The sequence below is a fragment of the Mesoplodon densirostris genome, chromosome 16 (genome assembly GCF_025265405.1).
Source record: "Mesoplodon densirostris isolate mMesDen1 chromosome 16, mMesDen1 primary haplotype, whole genome shotgun sequence".
Classification (NCBI taxonomy): Eukaryota; Metazoa; Chordata; class Mammalia; order Artiodactyla; family Ziphiidae; genus Mesoplodon; species Mesoplodon densirostris.
The window spans coordinates 63,110,744-63,131,283 of NC_082676.1; the positions used below are offsets into that span (position 1 = coordinate 63,110,744).

At 54.0% G+C, this 20,540-nt stretch overlaps 1 protein-coding gene across 1 annotated transcript in view; it reads left to right on the forward strand.

Annotated features, from left to right (window-relative positions):
• The first annotated feature begins 773 nt into the window (after positions 1-773).
• The window catches only part of PPL (periplakin), a 43,923-nt gene continuing 24,156 nt past the window's right edge, over positions 774-20,540 (forward strand). The window contains exon 1 of the mRNA XM_060078096.1: positions 774-835. Coding sequence (XP_059934079.1) covers positions 774-835 — 62 coding nt within the window. The remainder of the gene's footprint in view (positions 836-20,540) is intronic.

A 20,540-nucleotide genomic window follows, 5' to 3' on the forward strand; every position in this document is an offset into this window, starting at 1 on the left:
TGGGGGCAGTTGTTATCACTGTTTGACAAATAAGGAAACTGAGGCTGGGAACGGCAAGAAGCCTTGCCAAGGGGTCAGCTGACTGTAGCGGCAGGATTTGAGCTCAGGCAGGCGCACTCCAGAGCTCCCTTCTCTCAATTGCCGTCAACACTGCTACCACCTGAATGTAATTCGCTAGCTATCCGAGGCATAGAGACCCATCCAGTGTCTGCCACACCTGGGAGGTGGGCACCCACCTGGGTTCAGCCAACGAGAAGGGAGCGCTGATGCCCAAGAGGGAAAGCAGAGAGCCAGATGGGGCCCTCAGTCAGAGGGGCTCCAGGCCCGGAGCGCGGGGGTGAGGGGCGTACTGAGCACGCTCGGGACAGTGGCCAGTGAACCCCCGCCCGCCTCCCCAGCATCCCGAATGTCCGTGCTGGGCGGTGGGCTGTGTCCTGACAAGACCCGGTGGCCCCCCAGTCCAGAGCGGACGCCCCACTCGATCTGGCCAGGCGCCGCACGAGCCTGGAAGCCCCGCCCGCCTGGTGCCCCTCCTCCGGGAAGGTAAGCACCACCTTCTCGGGAGCGGCTGGGAGAGCCAGTGGCCTGCGAGCGCCCCGCCCACCGCGAGTAGTGACCGCGCGCCGCCGCCGCGCAGCACTCGGGGCTTCTGCGCTGCCGCTCGCTCACCTGCGCCCGCTGCCCGCTCTTTGGTGCGCGCCGGGGCCTCCGCAGCCCAGTGCCCAGCCCGGCGCCGCGACCCGACGTCCCACCCGCCCACCCCGAGCGCCACCATGAACTCGCTCTTCAAGAAGAGAAACAAAGGCAAATACAGCCCCACGGTTCGGACCCGCAGGTGAGGAGGCGCCCATGCGCAGCGCGCTTGGCGGCGTGCTGGGCCGGGATGCACCTCCCAGGGCGTGGGGGGCACAGCCGGGCCTCGAGGGCTGAGGGGGATGGGGGGTCGCGCAGGAAGCACTGCCCTGGGAGGCCCAGGGGGCTGGGAACCCAGCCAGGAGTGCGCTACTCGCGGGAACGCGGGGCGCGAGGGCCACCCTTGAGCTGGGAAGCACCGCCAAGGTGGGGATGCGGATGGGCTGGGGGCGCCGAGGGAAAACACGCTATTTGGCACCGGAGAGTTCTAGGAGCCCAGAGAGCACTGGCTTGGGTGCTTAGAGGGCGAGGAACTTAGCTGGAGGTACAGGGGACCTCGGTGTTGCGGGGTCGCCCTTGCGCCAAGGGTCATCCTGGGCCAGGAAGCACCGCCAGGGTGGACAGTGGTGTGTCCTCTGGAGGACGCTACACCCAAGGCCGGGGAGTGGGGTGCTCAGGGGACCTAAGAAGCATCGTCTAGGGGCGCACCCGGGCCGTGAAATTTAGCTGGAGCGTGAGGCGTTGAGTGGCGGGCGTTCACTAGTGCTTCTTGGAGAGTGCGCAGGTGCTCCTGGCGTCAGGCAGGCGGGGATGGGGGGGGCCGCCTGGTGGGGTTGTGCCACCTGCGGCAGCTCTTCCCAGCACCTGCCATCCTGCGCTCCAGAACCTGGTCCAGGGGAACCGGTGGGTGTGGGGTCGGGTCGGGGGAACCTGGGCTGAGGCACCCCTTGTCCACCACCCGCCCCGGGGTCTGCGCATCGGCTGAGAGACGATGGGGCCTTCTCCCTGCGTGATTTCTCAGGGGCGTGGCTGCCCCCTGAGAAATCACAAAGCCCCGAAACTCTCAGGGCTGCCTGGGAAGGGAATAACGTGTCTCAGTGTGTTTGCTTTGAAACAGCAGCCCACGTCGGTTTTAAGCCTAATGTATTCACTTCATAACTGGAGATGCTGAGATCGAGAGTGGGGGCAGAATCAGACCCTGCCTTGTCCTCTCTCTAAGGAAAATGGAGCGGGGCCTCCTAGCTGGGAGGGAGCCTTTACCAGACTTCTCTCGACAAGGGGCTTCAGGCAGGTGGGGAACTCAGCAATTGCATAGCCCACCTGCCTGGGAGTATCCACGCCAAAGTGCCCTCACCTGAGACACCCCCTCCACCGAAAGCAGTCCCCCACTCCCTCCCGGGCCCCAGATGAAAGCGAGGACACTCTGGCCTGGGCTCCCACCCTGCCGCTGTGGTCCAGTCCAGGCAGACCTGTCTGACAGGTGGAGGCGGCCTGGGCACTGGCATGGGGAATGTGGGCCTTCCATTTCTTTGAGTTCCAGTCCTTTCAGAAACTCCCTTGTCCAGTGACCCCACTGCCCCCTCTCTCCTTTGCATTGTTTCAAGTTCAGAGACATTTCTTCCCCTCCCCTCCCACGATTCCCGCCCCCCCCCCACACACATACATGTACACACAAGCCTCCCTCGTCTTTCACATCCCCAGGGAATGGGCAGGGCTCTGCATGCTGTTCCTCTGTGGCTGAGTCCAGCTGGCTCTCAAACCCAGCTGGGGTCCCGTCCAGTCCCTGAACTGTTCTTTCAGACGTTGCACAATCAAATGCTCTGTGCCAGGCACGGAGGACTATTCTGTTCTCCCCCCACCAAGACTGGGGCCCCTCCAGTCCTTCACACACGCACACACCCACACACCAAGAGATGGGCCAGCCTCGCCCTGCCCTCTGCCTCCCCCATCCCTCAAGCTCCCCCTTCCTCCAGCTCTCCATCCATCCAGTTCCCCAAGGGCTGGGCTTGGACCTAACAAAAGTTATAATGAATCCAGACAAGCTGGGAGGGTCTTGGTCTTCCCAGCAGAGGGTAGGAAGGAAGGAATTCCCATCCTTTACAGCTTCGGGGACTCAGGGTGGCAAGGACACAGGTCCTGCCCCTTTCAATACTCCTGGCCCAAAGCAGCCACCCTCTGCCCCTGGCTGAATGACTGATCTCAGCATAGAGATGTCTTTCTCCAGGAAGCCTTTCTGATTCTCTCCCCAAGATGGGATGAGAGACTCTTCCTTCACACCCCCGTGACCTCGCACAGTCACAGCCCTGGGTAGGAGCCAGGTGCCCGTGGTCGTACCAGCCCCTCATGTCCCTCTGCCCTTTCCCCTTGGTGGGGACAAGTTCATGGACCAGATTGTGGGGTGGGGGGTTGCCTCTTGCCCAATTCTGTCAACAAGAATCTCTTGAGTGTTACCCAGTGCATAGCCTGTACCTGTAACTCTAAGATGTGGTCGCTGGACACAGTGTGCTGACCCCCAAGTTATTCTTGCACCCTGAGTTTTCTGGGGCCCTCCTCCTCTGTCTGGGGGAAGGCGGGCGGGGTTGCCAGTGAGATTCAGCATTGAGGAGGGTAGAAGCTCCTCACCTCTGGTCCCAGCTCTGCTACATCTGCTGTGGGCAGAAACCTCTCTGAGCCTCAGTTTCCTTGTCTACAAAGCAGGGATGGTGCTAATATATTCTGCATAGGGTTGCTGGGAGGAGCACATGTAACAACGGAGAGAATGCCCCCAGCACATAGGAATTAGCCAGCCTGAGGGTCAGCAACCCTGTCCCCAGCAAAGGGGATCCAGGAACCAGGACTTGTGACCTTCACACCCAGGAGTCACGGGCTTTGGACTGCACAAGTGAACAGAAATTAGTGAATGGAGAGCCCCCTTGGAGAAAACCACCCCTCCCTGTTTGTCAGCCTTTTATCAGCTGAAACTGGGTGTGAACTCAGCTGCTCTCATTGCCCTGGTTCCTAATAACAGGTATGGGAACTGGTGTGCACACCTGAACTAATGACAAGGTCAGGCCTGATGGTGCAGGTCACTGAGGATAGTATCCAGCTCAGCAGGGAGGGTCTCGAGGGGCCCTGGTCCTACCGCCCTGCTTTGTGGCTGAGAGTACAGCTCCTGCCAGCCCCTGCTTCCCAGCTGTGCGACCTAGGGAGAGCTGCTTGGCCTCTCTGAGCCTCTGTTTTCTCACCTGTAGAATGGGCATAAAAGTAGTACCTGCCTGGTGATATCGTTGGCATGAGGATTAAATGAAATAATGCAGGGAAGGGTTGAGAATTATAGGAAGCCTCAGTCCACGGCAGCTATGATGATTATAACTATTGAATAAATTTGAATAGGCACCTACTGTGTGTCTGGGATTGAGCTGGATGCCGTGATGGACAGGCAGTGCACTGCACAACTCCAGGGGTACCATTCCTGGGCGGTGGGGGTGGGTGTAGAAGAGATATTGACAGTCTCTCTGCACTTGATGGAATTTTGCTTAATTACTAGTGTGGTTACAGGACTGTGTCGTGGTGGTGATGGGAGCCTGGTGCGGGGGGATGTAGAGCTGGACAGACGAGGTCTCCAGCCTGATGGCTCTGGTGCTCCCTGACTGGTCTGAAGTGGGGGCTGTCAGGGTTACTGGGAGACCTGGGCTATCAGGGAGGACTTCCTGGGGAGGTGTCTGCCCTGTCATCGGGAGAAATGGAGTGGTTAGATCCAGCTCTGGAGTTAGACTGAATTCTGCATGTGTTTGATTTTGGCAAAGAAATTTGGCCTCACTGTGAGCTTCAGCTTCCCTATCTGTAAAATGGGGCTAATTTTGCCCCTCCACACAGGCCTGGGCCCCAATAAGCACCCAGCAGCCTCGCCTCGCTTCCTGACCTCACCTGGGCACAGTCCTGCGAGAATGGTCCAGTCCTAATGGGGAGGTGCCCTATGTGGGAGGCAGGGCCCAAGGCTTTGGAGGCTGGTGAAAGAGGTGCGTGTCCTCCTGGAAGCCAGCTGGGGTACCCTGGGCCTCTCGGTGGTTAAAAGCATAGAGTTTGATGTCATCCAGGTGTGAGTTGAAGCCCCAGCTCTGTCTCTCCTAAGCTGTGTGACCTCGGGCAGATCAGGTAACACCTCTGAGTCTCAGTTTCCTCATCTGTGAAATGGGAGTGATGCAGGAACACCCAGCTGGTGAGGTCACTAGTGGATCAAGCAAGATAATGCATGTGATGGGCCCAGCCCCAGACCAGGGCTTACAGTGAGTGCTCAGTAAATCATGGCAGCCAATATTGGTAATCACACACTGCTGTTAAAAGATGAGGATGGTGCTAAGACCAGAGGTGACCAGGCAGCTGGTCTTCTTCCAGCTGTGGAGGCTGCAGCCCAAGTGGGGCAGGAGGTCAGCTGACTCTCATTCATTCACCCCAGCATTCACATGGACCCCCGCTTAAGAAGACACATGGAGGGGGACTTCCCTGGTGGCGCAGCGGTTAAGACTCTGAGCTCCCAATGCAGGGGGCCCGGGTTCGGTCCCTGGTCAGGGAACTAGATCCCACATGCATGCCGCAACTAAGAGTTCGCATGCTGCAACTAAGGAGCCAGAAAGCCGCAACAAAGGAGCCCATGTGTCACAACTAAGACCTGACACAACCAAATAAATAAATAAAATATTTTTTTAAAAAAAGAAGATACATGGAGAAACTTCCCTGGCGGTCCAATGGTTAAGACTCTGGGCTTCCAATTCAGGGGGCGTGGGTTCAATCCCTGGTCACAAAACTAATCTCCTACATGCCGTGCAGCACAGCCAAAAAGAAAAAAGAAGACACATGGAGAGACACTCATGCACTGATCAGTGAAGCTGGAAAGCTTGAACAGTTTGGGGGAGGGCCCTGTCAGCAAAGCGCACCTCCCACCATGTGTGTGACCAGGACTGAGTGGTCCACGCAGCCATTTCTCAACACCTACTGTGCTCCCGGCATGGCCATGGACGTTATAGCATCTCATTCTGACACCGAGCCTGCCAGGCTGGTGGTGGTGTCCCATTTCACAGAGGGTAACACTGAGGCCAATAATAAAGGCACTCACCTTGGGCTCACAGCTCACAAATGGCTGATGCTGGGGGCTCAGGGCCCCTGGGGAGGGAAACTAGGTCTCCCCACCTGTACTTGGGGCTGGTGGCAGCTGTCTCTGGGACTGCTGCAGGCCAGATGGTGGAGTCATTGGGTTTTGTATCCCTGACTCCGCCCAGCAGCCCTTTCTGCTTCTCCTCTCTCTGGCTTTGCCCTCACTTGCCCAGTTCGCTTGGCAGAAGGAACGAGACCTAGTAAATTAGATACAGAACAGAGCTGAACCTATAACAATGGCTGCTAATGGTGGCATTTCAGGCACAGTCAGGGCACTCACCTGGGGACAAGGAGTTTTGTGGGGAGAGGCTGAGCTCAATTCATACCTTTTAAGCAACACTCTAGGGAGGGTGAGGGACCTCTGGAGGGCCCTGGGGGCTGGGGGAGAAGCTGCCTTTGGGAGCGTTTCCAAGGCTCTTTGTCAAGGGAGGAGGACCCAGGAGTCCCAGCTCCTCTCTGCTCTAGGCAGGGCTGTGCGGGGCGTTGCCAGTGCCGCCTGCCACTCTCCCAGCCTGCCTGCTCCGGCCTGTCTCAGGAGTGGGAAGACAGAAATGGTCCTTGGTCTTTGTTCTCTCTGCTTTTGATGGGTCTTCTGTCTTCCATCCTCCTGAGCCTGGGGAGGGAGGCCCCAGGTGCCCACTCCTGCCTCCAGGCAGGTGGAGCCCTTCCCATTCCTGCATGGGAGGGCCTGAGCAGAGAGTCCCCTGTCCCATCCCCCATCTTCTGTGTGCTCCATAAACAGGCTGCAAGGGCTTCCTTGGCGCAGTGGTTAAGAATCCGCCTGCCAATGCAGGGGACACGGGTTCGAGCCCTGGTCCGGGAAGATCCCACATGCCGCGGAGCAACTAAGCCTGTGCACCACAACTACTGGGCCTGCGCTCTAGAGCCCACGTGCCACAACTACTGAAGCCCGCGCGCCTAGAGCCCGTGCTCCGCAACAAGAGAAGCCACCACAATGAGAAGCCCATGAACCGCAACAAAGAGTGGCCCCTGCTCACCGCATCTAGAGAAAGCCCATGTACAACAGCGAAGACCCAACAGAGCCAAAAATTAAATAAATAAATAAATAAATTTATTTATCTTTTTAAAAAATGGAGGGCAAGCCAGAGGGTTCTGGATGGAGAGACACAAAGGGAGAGTCTCAGAAGTGGAGAGGGGACAACAGGACGGGAACTGGGAGAGGTGTGAACACATGACAGCCTCTGAGGTTGAGTCCTAGCTTGGAACAACCTCCCTAAATTATGATTGTATTGTTTTTCTTAGATAATACTACCCTCATCTGTCTTTTCCAGGTGAGGCTCAGAGTTTCAGAGTCTCAGCTGCTATGAGCTGGGAGCAGGCGAGCTGGCTGGTAGGGTGTCCCAGCTGGTCGCCAGCCCATCCTTTCCTGGGCAGAGGGTTTGTCAGGTCTTATATGATAAATGCACAATGGGCTGCTCGCTGGCCAGTAGCTCCACCCCATCAAGGCCTGCTGACCCTGGAAGGCTGAGCAGCTGCAGGAAAACAGTCACGTGCAGAATTCTTTGCTGCGCCAGCAGCCTGGGCTCAGATTTCAGACTCATGGCTTTTAAGGTTTTCACTTCTCCATCCTGGGCATGGAGACTTTTTGGTTCTAGTTGAAGGTTGAGGAAGGATTCTGAGTTTATGCCACCAAGAACAGAGAGGGCTGCAGTCCTGCTGCTCTGCATAAGGAGCTTGACTCTTCTCAACTATAAACTGGGCAACAAAACTCCCATGTTACTGAGAGGGAAGCTGAAGCTAAAGGCAGGGATGGAGGGCTTGGTGGGTAGAATAGAAAGAGCCTGGGTTTGGGAGATGCAGACCTGACTTCCAGGTCCAGCTGTGCCTCTTGTCAGCTGTGCTGCTGGCCACATTCCTGCCCCACTCTGGGCTTCATGAAGGCAGGGGCTTTGCAGGCTGTGTGGTCACTGCCACATCGTTGAACGATGCATAACACACAGCAGGTGCTCAGTAAGCAGTGGTGGGAGGTCTGTTTTGAATCTGCAAATCAGAGGCGTGTAGGATAATGGAGGGAACTGGAGGTGACATGTGTGAAGCATCAGGCACATAGTAGGTGCTTCATAAACCAAGGCCAGTACTCCTTGTCCACTGGTCTCAAACCCGGAATGACGTCGTAACAACCGGGAGTGTTGAGATTGGCTTGAGCCCCATTTAAACCTTGCAAAAATCTCCAAGACATGCCTTGGTGTTACCCAAAGTGGCTTGAACTTCTGTGTGTGTGTCTGTAATGAGAGCCCAAAAGCACACACTTTTGGGGAGGTCTTCCCTGGGCAGAAACAGATTGGGCCATGAAACGGAGCCAGAGTTACTACACCAGCAGCCCTCTCACCTTAAAACCTACTTCCCCAGGATTAATAGACAGTAAATTCCTCCACACCCAACTAATTACCATGGAAGTTTCTAGTAGGGAGCCTATCAGTCAGTTGACCAGTCAATCTGGTATTTGTTGGGTGCTTCCTGGGTATTGCTTTCTACAAGACTTGTTCCTGCAGAGACCTGGGGATTCTTCCTCAATCTGCTCCCCTAACCCTGTAACACAAGACCGTGGTTCGTTCCCTTGTTCCCAGCCCTGCCTGCACGTTAGAATCACCTGAGCTTTGAAGGTGATGCAGGTCCTGCTGCAGACCAGTTAAGTCAGAATCAGTGAGGCAGGGCCCAGACTTCAGTCTTTTGATGTGCAGCCATCAAATCACATGTTTTCACTGATTGCCTTAAGTATATGGGCAATATAACTTGTCCATAGAGTTATATGCACCTTGCTCTTCCTTTAAAAGAGCTAAAGCAGCAGTTGCCTAGTCTGTCGCACTCTATTCTTTTATTCTCAACCTCCCTGTGTTATTTTGTTTTAGGTACATGCCTTATAAAATGGCATAGAGCTGGCTTTTTTTTTTTCCTGTTCTCACCTGAGAGTCTTATCTTTTAGCAGGTGAATTTAACTCATGCACATTTATTGTAATGAATGATGTGTTTGGACCTACTCCTGCCATATTATTTTGTATTTCCTATTATCATGCTTTCTCTTTGTTTCCTTCTTGCTCTTTCCCTGCATTTTATTGGACTGAGCTGTATTTTCACAATTAAGTTAGGATACAAGGCCTAAATGGGGTAGAATGGATGAAAATACCCTGACCCAGGCAATCTGAATCTTTAGAATTACAGTTGTTGGGGTGCTTTTCTTAATCCTGCCTATTAGACCATAAACTTCTGGACAATAAGGACTTACTTATCTTTTGGTGGGAGCTCTTTTGTAGCCCTTAATTCCAGGCCTTGCATAGGCTTGGGGCTCAATAAATAGGTGTTGAATTGAGCAAACATTTTTTTTATTTATTTATTTATTTATTTATTTTTGGCTGCATTGGGTCTTTGTTGCTGCATGCGGGCTTTCCCTAGTTGCAGTGAGTGGGGTCTACTCTTTGTTACGGTGCGTGGGCTTCTCATTGCAGTGGCTTCTCATTGCGGAACATGGGCTCTAGGCGCACAGGCTTCAGTAGTTGTGGCATGACTTGGTAATGGAGAAGGGCCTATCCCCAGGGCCTGTAAGAGGGGTAGAGAGAGGACAAGGGGGTGGGGGTGAAAATTTATTCAGCAGTTACTGAATATCTAGAAATATTGGCGATCTGGAAAACTGGCGGGGGTGGCAGCAGTCACCAGCATATACGCTGACCTTCTGGCCCCAGGCAATTCTCCCTTCCTCCCCAGGCTCAGTTTCTTTATATGCACTGCAAGCAATAATAGTACCAACCTTGATGATGGGTTGTTAGGATCAAAGCAAGACTGTGTGTCAGCGCCAGGAGAAGGTGTAGCCCAGGGAGAGGTTTCTTCATACCATTTCCTTCCCCGCAATGGCCCGTTCAGAGGGACAGGCTGGGAGCCCCTTGTGGTGACATCTTAGGAGAATGACTCACCCTCAGCTACCACCACTGATTGTTACTCAACCACTGGGTTTAATTATACTGATAAAGATGCCAACAAGATATAAATCACCACGCCTCCCCTGGGTGGTGCACACCTTGCTGCTTTGTCCCGCCTCCCCAGTATCTCCCGTCACTTTGTTTGTGGAATAATATTGACATCCCCCATGTTCTGAGGAGATGGCTCTGGCACCTGTTCAAATCTTGGCGTTATCACTTTTCAACTGTGTGACCTTGGGCAGGTTTCCTAACCCCTCTGAGCCTCAATTATCTTCATCTGAAAAAAAGATAAATTAATTTAAAAATAAAAAATATATAAATAAATAAGGGCTTCCCTGGTGTCGCAGTGGTTGAGAGCCCGCCTGCTGATGCAGGGGACACGGGTTCATGCCCCGGTCCAGGAAGATCCCACATGCCGCGGAGCGGCTAGGCCCGTGAGCCATGGCCGCTGAGCCTGCGCGTCCAGAGCCTGTGCTCCGCAATGGGAGAGGCCACAACAGTGAGAGGCCCGCGTACCACAAAAAAATAATAATAATAATAAAAATAAAATGCCTACTCAATTCAATACCTATTTATTGAGCCCCAAGCCTGTGCAAGGCCTGGAATTAAAGGCTACAGAAGGGCCAACCCAAGAGATGAGTAAATCCTTATTGTCCAAAAGTTTATAACCTAATACACAGAATTAAGAAAAGCGCCCCAATTACTATAAGGGTGCCCTTTTCCCAGGGCTGCGAGATTTCAGCAGATGTTGCAGGAAAGGGCTGAGTGGGTGATGGGCATCTAGTGAGTCCTCTCAGTGTTTGGTTGTTCATATTCAGCAATTATTTCTTGAACCTACTGTGTGTGCCTTTGTGGCAGGGGCAAGGCAGGTGTACTGGAGTGATAACCTTCACTCTCTCAGCCAGGCAGTGTTTAAAGGAGGTGGAGGCTGGGAGCCACCTAGCCCCCAAGATGAGCTTGGAGGTTGCCTGGGAGCCGCTTAGGGCCTGGCTGGCCCTGGAGGCAGCCTGCCTACGTGGCCAGTAGGAGGCCAGACCCCTTCTCTGGGCTCTAGGAGGGGCGAGGCTGGGGAGGCTGGTTCCTGGGAGAGGTGTGGGCTCCTGTGCATTCCAGGCATTCCAAGACTGATCCTCCCCGCTGGCACCTACAGACACAGAATTAACCCCAAAAGGGAGGAACCATGGACATGATCAAGGGCCAGAACATGGGGATTGACTCAGGCCTGGACGGTGAGGTGGCCCTGGCCAGGGAGGAAGGGCCGTCCCCATCAGACACACTCTTAACCTGCCAGTTCCCATCTCAACACCCGGAAAGAGAAAGCAAGTTGAGCTGTGACCGACGGGGCACAGTGACAGCTGGGGTGGGGGTTATGGCAGAGCTGTGGCCTCTCCGCGGTGTCTGGGGTGTGAGCTGTTCCCTGGAGTGGCAGGTCAGGAAAGAAGCCGTTCTCTCAGGCAGGAGGGAGGGATGGCTGGAGCAGGTCTCATGCCCCTGGCTCTGCCCCATGGCCATGGGCAAGGATGCTACAGCTCCGGTGGCCTGGGAAAGGGTGTGGGGCTGTGGTCTGTGTGCCCTGGCACTGCACAACCAGGCACCATGCTCTGATGGGCACAGCTGGGAGCCCTGGATTGTTTTGAAGTCAGGCAGCCAGAGACCCATAGATGAGACCTGGCCTTGGGCAGGTGTCTGGCCAGCGTGTGTGGGTCTGGTGGGAGAGTGGCAGGAAATGACCTTTTATTACATGTCCCTAGGTACCAGGCACTAAGTGAAGTGGATAGATGCTCTGAGCATCTATCAGCTTCATTATGGCAGAACTGATGGGCTGCAGTCACTATGGGCTTAGAGCAAAGCGGTCCAGAGGCCCCAGAACCACCCAGAACTGTGCTGTCCTATTTGTTAACCACCAGCCACATGAGATGTGCTTAGAACAAACTGAGATGTCCTGCAAGTGTATACCACGTGCCAGACATTGAGGAACTTACTATGAAAAAAAGAATGTAAGCTATCTCACTAATAATGTTCTCTTCACTAGCTGTCAAAATAACATTTTAGCTATATGTGGTTAAATAAAATAGTGTATAAAAAAAAGCTAAGTTCAGGGCTTCCCTGGTGGCACAGTGGTTGAGGGTCCGCCTGTCGATGCAGGGGACGCGGGTTCGTGCCCCGGTCCGGGAAGATCCCACATGCCGCAGAGCGGCTGGGCCCATGAGCCATGGCCACTGAGCCTGCGCGTCTGGAGCCTGTGCTCCGCAACGGGAGAGGCCACAACAGTGAGAGGCATGCGTACCGCAAAAAAAAAAAAAAAAAAAAAAAAAGTTAAGTTCATCTGTTTCTTTTTATGTTTTTCATGTGGCTACTAGGAAGACTTAACTACAAATATATTCATATTCTGTTTTTATTGGGCAGCGATGGCCTTGAAAGCAAAGTGACATAGTGCCGACCCCACCCACTTCTGTTTGCTACCTAGTCAGTAGATGCAATAACCTCATTGTGCGGACAAGGAAATGAAGGGTAGGCAAGTGAAACAAACCTGAGCCTTTGTGGTGTGACAGCCACGTCCAAGGTCCAGAGTGCTTTACAAGGATCATCTCCTTGAATTGTCTCAACCCTCTGGGTGGGGCTGATTCTTAAACTCATTTTGCAGATGAGAAAACCGAGGCACAGAGAGACTAAGGAACCTGCTCGAGCCCAAACTCAGTCTACGTTCTTTCCCTGGTCCAGGCTGACTCAGTTTCCCTCCCTGCAGGCCGGATGGAGAGGAATGGGCCAGTTGGTGCAGGGTGACCAGGAGAGGGAGAGCTAAAGGCAGCAGTGGTTGGGGCGGGAGAGGCAGGTCCTGGGCAGGAGAGTGAGCTCTCTTCTGAGAGTGTTTGGGAGCATTGGCAAGTTTGAGGCTGGACAATGGCGAGATCTGGTTGCATCGTTGAAAGATCTCTGATAGGGCCTCCCTGGTGGCGCAGTGGTTGAGAGTCCGCCTGCCGATGCAGGGGATACGGGTTCGTGCCCCGGTCTGGGAGGATCCCATATGCCGCGGAGCGGCTGGGCCCGTGAGCCATGGCCGCTGAGCCTGTGCGTCCGGAGCCTGCGCGTCCGGAGCCTGTGCTCCGCAACGGGGGAGGCCACAACAGTGAGAGGCCCACATACCGCAAAAAGAAAAAAAAAAAAAAAAAAAAGAAAGATCTCTGATAAATGTGCCGAAGCTGGCTGGGGGCGGCGAGAGTCAGGGTGCAAGGAGATGGTTGGGGGTGGCTATTGCATTGGTCCAGGGGAGAGGTGATGCGCTTGATCAAGGTGAAGACCTTAGGGCCCGAGAGGGGATGGGAGCACTGGGCTCTGTTCCTAGGTGGAAGCAGGAGAGGGAGAGCCAGGGATCTGGGGTGGTTCTTGGGGTTCTGCTTAAATGACCTGGTAGATGAGGCCTCCCCACCCTTCCGTCCTGTGGTTTCCTGGATGCAGACAGGGGAGAGTTCTCAGAGCAGCAAAACTCATGGTAGAAACACCCTGAACCTCTCAAATCCCCAAACCTAGTGACCTGATCCTTAGTCCAAAGCCAAGGTGGTCCAGCCAGACTGGGCCTGGGAGCCGCGTCCTCCTTGCAGCCTCATTACCTGTATATGTGCGTGGCCTCTCCTTGCAGGAGTTGGAGGAGACATTTCCAAATATTGAGGTTACTTGTGAATTCTCCACGACCGGGCGAGGTGACATCCACAAGGTGGAAGCAGAGTGTGTCTGGGCTTGCACAAGGATCGGTGTGGATGGTGTGGGTGGCCTGGGGTCTTTTTTTAGCTCTCCGTGCCCGTGGGTTCTCACATGGAGCCTTAGCTGCTGGCCTTTATCTGCTCCTTAAAAGGAGCCCAGGGGCCTCCCTGGTGGCGCAAGTGGTTGAGAGTCCGCCTGCCGATGCAGGGGATACGGGTTCGTGCCCCGGTCTGGGAGGATCCCATATGCCGCAGAGCGGCTGGGCCCGTGAGCCATGGCCGCTGAGCCTGCGCGTCCGGAGCCTGCGCGTCCGGAGCCTGTGCTCCGCAACGGGGGAGGCCACAACAGTGAGAGGCCCGCATACCGCAAAAAAAAAAAAAAAAAAAGGAGCCCAAATCCCTGGGTGGTGACTCTGGGTGGAAGCAGAGAACCCCAGGGTCCCCCCGAGGCAGCATTTTGTATCCCCTCTCTCTTTTTTTTTTTTTTTTGATAAATTTATTTATTTATTTATTTATTTATTTATTTATTTATTTATTTTTGGCTGTGTTCGGTCTTCGTTGCTACACGCAGGCTTTCTTTAGTTGCGGCGAACAGGGGCTACTCTTCGTTGCGGTGCGCAGGCTTCTCATTGCAGTGGCTTCTCTTGTTGCGGAGCTCGGGCTCTAGGTGCACAGGCTTCAGTAGTTGTGGCATGCAGGCTCAGTAGTTGTGGCTCACGGGCTCTAGAGCGCAGGCTCAGCACAGGCTTAGTTGCTCCATGGCATGTGGGATCTTCCCAGACCAAGGCTTGAACGCGTGTCCCCTGCATTGGCAGGCGGATTCTTAACCACTCTGCCACTAGGGAAGTCCTCTATCTGCTCTCTCAGTTAACCGCCCCAGCCCTGAGGGGTGTGGACTGCCATGACCCCCAGTCACAGATGGGGAACCTGAGGCTCAGAAAGGCTAAGTAACTGACAGCTTAACAAGGACTGAGTCAGGATCTGAATCTAGGCTGCCTGCCATTGGTCTGGGTGCTTACCCTCCAGGTTAACCTGCAGTACAGCTATATCGTGGGAAAGGGCCAGGGGCTCCCCACACAAACTATAGCAAGAAGAAGTGACTAGTGGTGGGTGGGGCTGAGGGTCCTCTGAGACGCCTGTGTTCTCTTTCTTTTTGCTCCATATGGAGCATCTACAGAGTCTGGGTGACCTGGAGTGCCACCTCTGTCCTCACTTCTCTAGTTGGCATCCCTGCTGGCCCGCTGACCAGACCACAGGCTGTCCTGGGCTGCCCCCTGGACAGCACAGCACTGGGTTCCAGCCCCAGCTCCCCACTCTGCAGCTGACCTCCTGGGCTGTTAGTGGCCACCTGCAAAGCAGGTCAGGCTGTGGTTATTGAGTTTCTAACTCCTGGTGACAGAGCGAGTGTACCCGATGCCACTTGAGGCTCCCAGGCCGTCTCCCCACAGTTCCAGCACTCAGAGTACATCCTGAGATACAAAGAGACGTCTGTTCCAGGCTGGTGCCTGTGGGCTCAGACCCAGAGAGCAATTGTTTGTCCCCGAGTGTCCTCAAACCCACTCCGGGGCTCTGAGGCAGCCCCCCGGGCGGCCTGCACCCCGTTTTCCCTCCTCTTACCAGGAGTCTCATACGCAGACCAGACCAAGTAAACGGGACCCCTTGTCGTGCCTTAGATGGGACCTCGACTCTCCTGGACCCTCGCCAGACTCCAACTTCCTCAGCCCTGGAAAAGAAAACAAGGGCAGGTTCTCTGGAGAAACAGCCCCAGTCTGCTGGGTGTGACCATACCTGGCTTGTGAAACCCACTCGCATCCCCTGACTGCAGCCTGGGCTGGGCTGAGAGGGCTGTTTCTGGAGACAGCCTAGTCTTGGGTCCCCGTCAGCTTTTACCAGATGGGGTGTCAGGCCACAGCACCCACTGCCCTACCTGTCCAGGTGGGCATCCTGGACACACCATCACCCAGAAGCATCCGTTCCTATAGGATTTTGCTGGAAAACCTGGAACTCTAGAAGGAACCTTTTTGTAGAAAACTGAGCTATGAACTTTGTCCTGCCTCCCCAGGTCCCCCCTATGCCCTCTTTCTGTTCCAGGACCCCAGGTTGCATTTAGTCGTCAGGTCTGTCATCTAACCCTTAGTCTGGTCTTTTGTGACCTTGATACTTTTGAAGAGGTCTGGTCAGGTGTTTTGTAGACCGTCCCTCAATTTGCGTTTGTCTGCTGGCTCCCAGCGATGGCACGGAGGTTGTGCGTTATCGAGGAGGATTCCGAGAGAGTGCCGTGTCCTCCATGTAGACGCACCTTCTCCCTGGCATTGTTCACCTTGCTGTCCCCAGTGCTGTGAAGTTACTGGGTTTTATTTTTATTTTTTTAACATTTACTTCTTTTTTTAAATTTTTATTTATTTATTTATTTATTTATTTATTTATTTATGGCTGTGTTGGGTCTTCATTGCTGCTTGCAGGCTTTCTCTAGTTGCAGCGAGCAGGGGCTGCTCTTCGTTGTGGTGCACGGGCTTCTCATTGCGGTGGCTTTTCTTCATTGCGGAGCACGGGCTCTAGGCACGTGGGCTTCAGTAGGTGTGGCACACGGGCTCTAGAGTGCAGGCTCAGTAGTTGTGGCGCACGGGCTTAGTTGCTCCGCGGCACGTGGGATCTTCCCAGACCAGGGATTGAACCCGTGTCCCCTGCATTGGCAGGTGGATTCTTAACCACTGCACCACCAGGGAAGCCCCCAAGTTACTGTTTTTTAAGAAGGAACCTATTTTACAGGACCGGGTGCCACTGGCAAGAAGGGGTTCCCAGAAGAGAAAGGGGGTCCACAGGCAGAGCCCCACGCACAGATCAGGGAGCAATGTAAGGGCTCAGTCTCATTTGAATGGCAAGCCCTGCAGGGAGTAAAAGTGCAATGAAAAGGTGTTTCATGAATAGTCTTTGTCACCATTTATGGGGCCCCTGCGCTAGGTGATTAGAATGGATATTTGTTTTTGTTTTTGTTTTTTTAATTTTTATTGGAGTGTAGTTGATTTACCATGTTGTTAATTTCTGCTGTACAGCATAAGTATTTGTTGAGTGTCTCCTGTGTGCCAGGCACTGTTTTAGGCGCTGGTAAAACCAGTGACACTCCACTCGTGAGCTTACATGATGTCTAATTGCTTATGGGCCCCCAGAAGCTGCTCCCAACCTCCAGCTCAGTCCTTGAACCCCAAAGTGGTCTTTGAAGCTTGAGATTCTGGTGTTTCCAGAAGTGACCCTGACCCTCCCTGCCCACCTCACTTACCTAGATAGGATGTATCTCGCCCATTTGACAGATGATAAAACCGAGGCCCAGAAATGTAAAGTAGCTCCTCTAAGGTTACACAAATGGATTTGAACCCTGTCTGACTAAGGACACTGGCTGCCCACCGTGTGACCTTGGGCGGGTGCGTTCGCTTCTGAGGGCCTCAGTTTGCTCACATATGTAATGAGCAGGTGGGGCTGGATGACTTCGGATGCAACTACCAGTGCCCATGGTCACTGCCTGCAGCCCCTGTGTCCATGTTAGACTTCTGAGTAAGTGGAGGGAGGCTGGGCGTGTCCCTCTCTCAGCCTGTCACTCAGAGCCGCTTTCCTGGCTCAGCCAGGAGATTTTCATCTCCGTGGGTGGGACCAGACTCAGAAGAGGTTGCTAGGGAAGGGCTGTATCTGGGCCTCCATCAGTCGGGCTGACAGCACCCTGGTGCCGCGCGTCTGGCTGCCTTAGTGTGGCTCATTAGCCAGATGAAAAGCTGGACCGGCCCAGCCAGTTCCCAGCCCTCTTGGGATCTGCACCCACTCCCTGCGGGTTCCCAACCCGCCCACATTCCTATACTCCTGGTGTGGGGCTCTGCAGCTCTCAAGGGGACACACGTTGGCTCCCATGGCCAGCTAGATGGCAGGAGGAATGCAGGACCCTTTGGGGCCACTCATTCAGGACTCCAAACCCAAAAGGCAAAAGTGCTGAGACTGTTCTCCAGAGGCCTGGATTGGAATCGCAGCTCCACCCTGCTTTCTGGCAGTGAGACTGTGGTCAAGTTATCTAATGGCTCTGTGCACTCAGAACAGTGCTACTTCAGGGGGTGGTAGGATTAATGAGCTAATCTATATGTGATTTGCTTAGCACCAGCCGGGCACATGGTCATCCCTCCGTGAGTGTTTAACTAGCATCTGCCAGGCAGCTGGGCATAACCTGGAGCTGGCCCAGCCTCCACGGAAAACAGGATAAAAAGGCAGGGCCCACTCGAGGTGGTGAGGGAAGAAGAAACAAACCCCTATCACTTACAAATGGCACTTGCCAATGTTTTCGATAACAGCTTTATTGAGATATAATTCACATATCATATAACTCACTCATTTAAAATGTACAATTCAGCCGTTCTGAGTATATTCACAGAATTCTACAACCATCACCATAATCAATTTTAGAACATTTCATCACCTTGAAAGGAAACCCACACCCTCCAGCACTTGCTCCCCTTCTTCCTCCCCATCCCAGCCCCTCGCGACTACTAATCTACCTTCTGCTTCGAGGAATCTAGCTATTCTAGACATTTCATATAAGTGGACCTTTTGTGACTGTTTGTATCTGGCTTCTTTCACTTAGCCTAATGGTTTCCAGGTTTCTCCATACCGTAGCCTGTATTAGCATTTCATTCCTTTTTTGGCTGAGCTGTATTCCATTGTATGGATATTCTGCATTTCATTTATCTATTCATTAGTTGAACATTTGTGTTATTTCCACTTTCTGCCTATTGTAAATAGTGCTGCTATGAACATTTGTGTACAAGTTTTTGTGTGGACCTATGTTTTCATTTCTCTTGATATCTATCAAGTAAAATTGCTGGTTTCCTCACCTGTAAAGGGGCACACAAACCTCCCCCAGGGGCTTAAGGTGAGGATGCTGTGAACGTGTCTGATGTCTGGTGAAGCGTGTGCACTAAGTGTCCAATTACCACGGTGACTCTGTGGTCATCCCCAATCAACAGATGGAGAGACTGAGGCGCCTCGAGGGTAAGGTGCTTACCTGGGATGGTCCAAGCAGTAAGTGGTCCAATAGGACTATGGAACCCATGCCGGTCTGACCACAGCTCCCACTGAGCTGTCCTTTGTTCTCCACCAGGAGCACCAGGTCCCTGGGGCTGGCTGTCCCCCCCACCCCCACCCTGTGTCCCCTTCCAGTGCTGGGCTTCAGCTGGAGTAATGGGCTGGCCAGGGCGGGGTCCAGGAGGCACTTTCCTCGAACCTGCCCCAGTCAGTGAAGGGGCTGGTTGAGAGCTGGCCCCATGCCCTGAGGTGGAGCTGCGTTGGACTTGACAGGGATGAGGCCCCCACCTAACCTACACTGCAGGTTCCCAGTGGTGGCCCCAACTGTCATGGGTTAAATAATGGGTTGAGACTCAACATGTCTGAGTGCTGAGGCCAGGCTGGGGTCAGTGGCTGGGGTAGGGCTGAGGGCAGAAGTGCTCACATTCCCCATGTGCTCCGCCCAGCCAGGGTGGGGGGGCAGTGGGGGTCAGCCCATGACCTGGCAGCCTTATCCCTCCTTACCCAGATCCTCCACCCACAGTCCCCTCTTCTGAGCCTTCCTGGATGCTCCACTGAATACCAGCTTTCTCCACTGCAGGACTTCTCAGAGCCTTTACTGGCTCCTGAACTTATTGAGGAGTTGGGTTTTCCTAACTGCCTAGACTGACAAAGCCTTCATTCCAGGAGTGATTTACAGGACTGGGGTTCCTGGGGCCCCACTTTGGGAAAGGCTGCCTCGGTTGACTTTGCAGAGGGTGTGGCCTGGGTCTTATTCCCTAAGACCCTCCCCTCTTCCCCCTAGTTCCTGTGTGTCCAGACCTGGCACAGAGCAGGCCCTCAGGCAAGGTTTGGGACATGGTTGGACAGACTCGTAGCTTCTGTTTGTTTGCCTGTTTCCACCCGCCTCCAGCTTCCCCCCATGCCAGCAGTACCTGCGGTGTTGGACCTCAAACCCTGGAGGGTATCAGGGTCCCCTGGGGAACCTGTAAAAACAGCAGCAATAATAATACAGCTTCCTGGGTCCAGCTCTGGAGATCCAGATTCAGAGGCTCTGGGTTAGTGCCTGGGAATCTAAATGTTTCGTGCCACAACAGGTGCGTCCCAGGCCTTGATCTGAGGAATTCCAGTCTGAAGAGTTGGCTGCCCGCTCTGCTTGATGGTCAAGAGCCCTGCCCTGGCCCACCCCAAGGGACACACCCAAGACCTGCCTCTTTTATGGCCTCTCTTCATCGGAGCCTTCTGCCCACAAACCCCAACTCCTCTTCATCCTTCAGAACCCAGCCACCACCACCTCCTCTAGGAAGCCTTCACTGACCATCCCCATTCCTACCAAGCTGGTCAGGAGGCTTGCCTGGTCATGCCTGCCTCAGTCTCGTGACTATTTCTATAAATGCTGATTTCCTACCAGTCTGGGGGTAGCTGTGCCTGTGTGCATTACTGGGCCTGGCACACAGTAAGTGCTTGAGTATGGGCAGAATGCTGCTTCTGGGTGCTTAGCTTCTCAGGCCCCACTGTGGAGCCGGTATAAAAGGTCTTTGATGGAGATTAGAGGACTAAGTACTAATCTTGACCGTTGCTGGCCAGCTGGCTGGCTGGCTGTGTGACATTAACGAAGTTGCTTTCCCTCTCTGGTCTTTGTTCCTTCCTTTGTTTAAAGAAAACAAAGTTGGAGCTTGATCAGTAAGGCTCCTTAACGACTATAATCATGAACCTTTGAACCTTTGTGAGATTTATTGGGCACCCAGCTCTTTGCCTGCATAACCTCACTCCCATCCCTAACACCCCACTGGGAAAGGTCCATCTGACAGCGGGAAGCAGAGGCACAGAGAGGGACAGCAGCTTGGCCAAGTCGCACAGTGAAAACCCACATCTGAGTCCAAAGCCAAGGTCTTCACTCCCACAGTAGCGTTTGCCAGAGTGGTCTGTGGTGTGATTTCGGGGGGCAGACAGATGTGACAGGAGGAGACACAGAAACACCAAGTGAGAAAGCCGTTCTGATTTCAGGTCTCTCTCAGATGCTCTGATAACACCCAGGAGGTCTCAGCCTGGTGCCAGCACAGCTCTAACTTGGCTGCAGTATGTGCCAAGCTCTGCTTTTAAGCAGGTG